At 43.6% G+C, this 6,000-nt stretch overlaps 1 protein-coding gene across 2 annotated transcripts in view; it reads right to left on the reverse strand.

The window, feature by feature from the left end:
* Positions 1 to 5,718, reverse strand: part of LOC117443824 (sorting nexin-14-like) — a 41,599-nt gene extending 35,881 nt beyond the window's left edge. For both annotated transcript variants that reach the window (XM_034079656.2, XM_034079657.2), the window contains exons 1-5: positions 5,528 to 5,718; positions 2,510 to 2,661; positions 2,077 to 2,197; positions 1,220 to 1,293; positions 446 to 524 (exon numbers count right to left, since the gene is read on the reverse strand). In XM_034079656.2, the coding sequence (XP_033935547.1) occupies positions 446 to 524; positions 1,220 to 1,293; positions 2,077 to 2,197; positions 2,510 to 2,661; positions 5,528 to 5,554 (453 nt within the window). In that variant the 5' untranslated portion in view covers positions 5,555 to 5,718. The remainder of the gene's footprint in view (positions 1 to 445; positions 525 to 1,219; positions 1,294 to 2,076; positions 2,198 to 2,509; positions 2,662 to 5,527) is intronic.
* Between the last annotated feature and the right edge of the window lie 282 nt (positions 5,719 to 6,000).

Below are 6,000 nucleotides of genomic sequence, written 5' to 3' on the forward strand. Positions count from 1 at the left end.
CTCGTCGCCACTTGGAGTTCTAACCGGTTACCTTGGCGACACACTTTACCCCACATTGACTATATACAGTATTGATTGTCCTTCCTCCTTATCTTCCAACCATTTGGACGCAGACTTGCATTTCCCCGTAACGATGTTGCTTAGCAACCGGCGTAAACGGACCTCCTCTGTTCAGGTGACGTCAAAAAAACAAGCTACAAAATGTGACTGATTTTTTTAATAGCCTTCATTTTCGCTAAATTGATTTATCAACTCGTAATACTTCGTAAGACCCCGCGGACCCCCTGTCGTGCCACAAAGCACGATATAATCCAGTGTTTTTGAGGAGACTAAGCTTCGTGTTTGCATATAGTCGTCGCTGGAGGAGAACGAAACCGCAATGATACCGTAAAGGGCCGAAAGAAAGACGAGTCGAATAACATCATGAGAAAGTGGACGGACGTACCTCTGCTGCTGAAGCGTCGACCTTCGAAGGAACCTTCAGGTCTAACCACGGCTGATAGTTCTCCAGCAGCAGCGTCGGCCTGCAGCGAATTAAACATTTGTGACATCAGAGCGACTTGAAGGGAGGAGGACACGAGAAAGTACAGAGATCATGACATACATCTCCAGGTGTGCTCCATAGTAATGGCTTTCATGGCTGACGGCTTGTCATGACGTGCAGCACACACTGGAGTCGGTGTGGACGAAGGCTTTTCATTCTAGTGCCTCTAACTATCCTCTTAATGCGAATGCACCGTTTACACCAGGGGTGGGGAACCTTTTTCCTCTCAAGGGCCATTTCAATGTTTACAATATCCTCAGAGGGCCGTACACGTTATTGACCTCTGCTTAAACAAACTAAAATCACAGCCCATTCATTTCATTCTGTGCAAAGAAAAAGCAACCTCTGAATCCAGATATCTCACCATGACTCGCGTATGCATGCACGTGCAGGGTGTGGCGTGCTCCCCTGGGAAGATTCTTTTTAAATGTTGAAGTTAAAAGCATCAATCTGGTGCACTTTGAGAGCAACATTAGGAGATCTATGGACACATCTCTCAGCACCCAAACACAACTGTAAACAGATTTTCTCGCGGGCCGTATACGGCCCGGAGGCCGGAGGTTCCCCACCCCTGGTTTACACCAAAGCAGATTCCTGGCACGTGCAAACCGGATTCTGAAGCGTTCCCTGGCGAGATCGAGCTTAAAGATATAAATGAATAATAAAACAACGTACCGGTGGCGTTTGCACTTCACCTTCCCGCACACGGCGCAGCTGTGACCCAGAGGGAACAGCTCCCGCTCCTGGCGCTGCGGAGGACAAAGCGTTCATGTTATTCATATTTAGAAGTCACGTTATAGTCTAGTTACCAGCTCTCAAAGGGCCCGTGTCCTGCTCCTCTGGTTCTGACCCGCCCCCCTGTGTTCTGAAGCTTCTGCATGTGACCGGTCTGCAGAGTCAAAGACCCTCAGAGTGCACCCTGTCGCGAGTAAAGCTCTAACACAGAGAAGACCCGTCTGCTGCCCAGAACGCCTCGTTGGACATTTCTCTTTCTCCATTTCTTTCTTCCGGGGTTCTGTGACGTGCCCAAACCAAATGGACCAATCAGTGGAGCCGTTACGCGGACTTCCTCTCACTCACAAACACACAATCTCTTCTCAGCTGCAGCTCCGATTTCTCCTCCCTGAGACGGCGGGACGCGGCGAGGCTGTGTGTGTGAGTGTGTGTGTGTGTTTGGGCTGGGTTTCGCTGCGTCTCGCTGTCCCGCAGACGGCCACTGTAGGACGGAGAGTGAACACACAGACTACACAGAGGTGCTGGATGAGAATCTATTCTAGTCGACTCAGCGATGGAGCGATGATCAGGAGAGATGGACACGCGACCTTTACGTCCTGCTGTGAACCCAGAGATGTTGAGTACTGTAATGTGTTGTGATAGAAATGTTCAGCAGGGTCTCCAGCGCCTGCTAAGCTGCACATGTCGGGCTCGCAATAAGCCGAGTTCATACAGCTTCTGTTGACAGTAGTTTAAACATGAGTAAATATAAAAAGGCCTTTCCACACTCTGCAGCTAAGGGTTAACGCGTGAGTTACTTTGCTCCTCTGCTTCACGGGGAAGAAGATGTTGGGAACGAGGGACTCCGGTCCGAGGGAGCAGTAGAAGGTGGTGACGCCGGCGAGGAACGACCAGAAGACCATCAGGACGTGGAGGTACCTGGAGAGGGACGAGGACCGCATTAACACTGATCTGATGCAGGAGCCGTACCCCGAGCTTCGTGCACGAGAGGCGCTGCGATATAAATAAATAAAGTGACCAGTGAATTAAAGTCAATTTAAGACCCATCTTTTTAATTTAATTTCACAGTTCATGTTTTATGGTTCAGTGATATAACTCTCTCTGTTGTAATGATGTTTCTGTCACACACTGCAAAGCACTTGGGCTGCGTCAGGGCAATGTAAATATGTGCGTTATTGTGCCTCCCTTTGTGAGCCAATAGAAACGCTGATATCATGCCGCGTGTCCTACCTGTTGAGCAGCAGTGAGAGCGCCACCAGAGACAGCAGCAGGAAGCAGGAGACCGGGTACTGACGCCCCGCTTCCCTCAGGACGTCGATCTTCAGACGCAGCTTCACCTTCTCCACGAACAGCAAGAAGCCTGCCATGCTGTCGCAAAGAACCTGCGGAGCAGAGAGAGAAGTACTCAGATCTGTACTTCAGTGAGAGAGAAGTACTCAGATCTGTACTTCAGTGAGAGAGAAGTACTCAGATCTGTACTTCAGTGAGAGAGAAGTACTCAGATCTGTACTTCAGTGAGAGAGAAGTACTCAGATCTGTACTTCAGTGAGAGAGAAGTACTCAGATCTGTACGTCAGTGAGAGAGAAGTACTCAGATCTGTACTTCAGTGAGAGAGAAGTACTCAGATCTGTACTTCAGTGAGAGAGAAGTACTCAGATCTGTACTTCAGTGAGAGAGAAGTACTCAGATCTGTACTTCAGTGAGAGTAGAAGTACTCAGATCTGTACTTCAGTGAGAGTAGAAGTACTCAGATCTGTACTTCAGTGAGAGTAGAAGTACTCAGGTCTGTACTTCAGTAAAAGTAGAAGTACTCAGATCTGTACTTCAGTGAAAGTAGAAGTACTCAGATCTGTACTTCAGTGAGAGTAGAAGTACTCAGATCTGTACTTCAGTGAGAGTAGAAGTACTCAGATCTGTACTTCAGTGAAAGTAGAAGTACTCAGATCTGTACTTCAGTGAGAGTAGAAGTACTCAGATCTGTACTTCAGTGAGAGAGAAGTACTCAGATCTGTACTTCAGTGAGAGTAGAAGTACTCAGATCTGTACTTCAGTGAGAGTAGAAGTACTCAGATCTGTACTTCAGTGAGAGTAGAAGTACTCAGATCTGTACTTCAGTGAAAGTAGAAGTACTCAGATCTGTACTTCAGTGAGAGTAGAAGTACTCAGATCTGTACTTCAGTGAGAGTAGAAGTACTCAGATCTGTACTTCAGTGAGAGAGAAGTACTCAGATCTGTACTTCAGTGAGAGTAGAAGTACTCAGGTCTGTACTTCAGTAAAAGTAGAAGTACTCAGATCTGTACTTCAGTGAAAGTAGAAGTACTCAGATCTGTACTTCAGTGAGAGTAGAAGTACTCAGATCTGTACTTCAGTGAGAGAGAAGTACTCAGATCTGTACTTCAGTGAAAGTAGAAGTACTCAGATCTGTACTTCAGTGAGAGTAGAAGTACTCAGATCTGTACTTCAGTGAAAGTAGAAGTACTCAGATCTGTACTTCAGTGAAAGTAGAAGTACTCAGATCTTGTACTTGAGTACAAGTAGAAGTACTCAGATCTGTACTTCAGTAAAAGTAGAAGTACTCAGATCTTGTTCTTGAGTAAAAGTAGAAGTACTCAGATCTGTACTTCAGTGAAAGTAGAAGTACTCAGATCTTGTACTTGAGTACAAGTAGAAGTACTCAGATCTTGTTCTTGAGTAAAAGTAGAAGTACTCAGATCTGTACTTCAGTGAAAGTAGAAGTACTCAGATCTTGTACTTGAGTACAAGTAGAAGTACTCAGATCTGTACTTCAGTGAAAGTAGAAGTACTCAGATCTGTACTTCAGTAAAAGTAGAAGTACTCAGATCTTGTACTTGAGTAAAAGTAGAAGTACTCAGATCTTGTACTTGAGTAAAAGTACTTAGATCTTGTACTTGAGTAAAAGTAGAAGTACTCAGATCTTGTACTTGAGTAAAAGTAGAAGTATTTAGATCTTGTACTTGAGTAAAAGTAGAAGTACTCCGATCTTGTCCTTGAGTAAAAGTAGAAGTACTCAGATCTTGTACTTGAGTAAAAGTAGAAGTACTCAGATTGTGTACTTTAGTAAAAGTACTCAGATCTTGTACTTGAGTAAAAGTAGAAGTACTCAGATCTTGTACTTGAGTAAAAGTAGAAGTACTCAGATCTTGTACTTGAGTAAAAGTAGAAGTATTTAGATCTTGTACTTGAGTAAAAGTAGAAGTACTCAGATCTTGTACTTGAGTAAAAGTAGAAGTATTTAGATCTTGTACTTGAGTAAAAGTAGAAGTACTCAGATCTTGTACTTGAGTAAAAGTAGAAGTACTCAGGTCTTGTTCTTGAGTAAAGGTAGAAGTACTCAGATCTTGTTCTTGAGTAAAAGTAGAAGTACTCAGGTCTTGTTCTTGAGTAAAGTAGAAGTACCAGAGTGTAGGAATACTCTGTCACAGTAAAAGTCCTGCATTCAGAATGTTCCTCAAGTGAAAGTAGAAAAGTATTCTCATCTAAATATAGTGAAAGACAGTAAAAGTAATCGTTGTGCAGATTGGTCCATTTCAGAATAATATATATGATATAAGTATAATGATTGATCATGAAAGTGTTCTCAAAGCTGGTGAAGGTGCAGCTAGTCTGAAGTACTTTGTAGACTGCAGGGTAGCTGGTGAAGGTGCAGCTAGTCTGAAGTACTTTGTAGACTGCAGGGTAGCTGGTGAAGGTGCAGCTAGTCTGAAGTACTTTGTAGACTGCAGGGTAGCTGGTGAAGGTGCAGCTAGTCTGAAGTACTTTGTAGACTGCAGGGTAGCTGGTGGAGGTGCAGCTAGTCTGAAGTACTTTGTAGACTGCAGGGTAGCTGGTGAAGGTGCAGCTAGTCTGAAGTACTTTGTAGACTGCAGGGTAGCTGGTGAAGGTGCAGCTAGTCTGAAGTACTTTGTAGACTGCAGGGTAGCTGGTGAAGGTGCAGCTAGTCTGAAGTACTTTGTAGACTGCAGGGTAGCTGGTGGATTTACTCCAGGTGGAACTAAAGTCTGATTCAACACTTGGTTATATTTCACATCATTCATCCAGATCTGAGAAGTAACTAAAGGGATTCAATACATGTCAAAGTACACCATCTCAAAAGTATACTTAAGTACTTGAGGAAATGTACTTAGTTACTTTACACCACTTAAAGCAAGTTACATTTTAACAGATTAAATGTAGCTCGAAGACAGCTAGCCCTAGTTAGCTCACCGTGCTAACAGTAGAGACTTACCTTAATACTGCAGGAGAATTTCTTCATACAAAACACATTTTATCCACAAGTCTTCCGCTGCCGGGCAGGATAATTCCCAGGTTCAAGTTTCCAACGTGTTTACTTCATGTTTTCCTTCTGTTTATTCGTTATTTATCCGGATTAAAGTCCCAACTGATTTCCCGTCTGTTGTTTTTCAGTTTACATGTAACCACGCCCACTTTCACATGACTCTATATACAGCCGTGACGCAATCGCGCAGAGCAACGTCAAGTGACGACGCACAACCAATCACAGCCAAGCTTTCCCGTCTTCCGTAAACACCAGTTTTATTTTATTTATTTAATGTTATTTATTTATTCAAGAACATACATGCACATCATATCAACATAATTTTGCATTAAAAAAACGCCTTTAGGTTCAAATAAATAAACTTAAAACAATGTTATTTCTACACAGATTTCTTGTGATGGGCACAAAATGTATATATATAT

Source organism: Pseudochaenichthys georgianus, unplaced genomic scaffold (genome assembly GCF_902827115.2).
Source record: "Pseudochaenichthys georgianus unplaced genomic scaffold, fPseGeo1.2 scaffold_684_arrow_ctg1, whole genome shotgun sequence".
In the NCBI taxonomy this organism is placed as follows: domain Eukaryota; kingdom Metazoa; phylum Chordata; class Actinopteri; order Perciformes; family Channichthyidae; genus Pseudochaenichthys; species Pseudochaenichthys georgianus.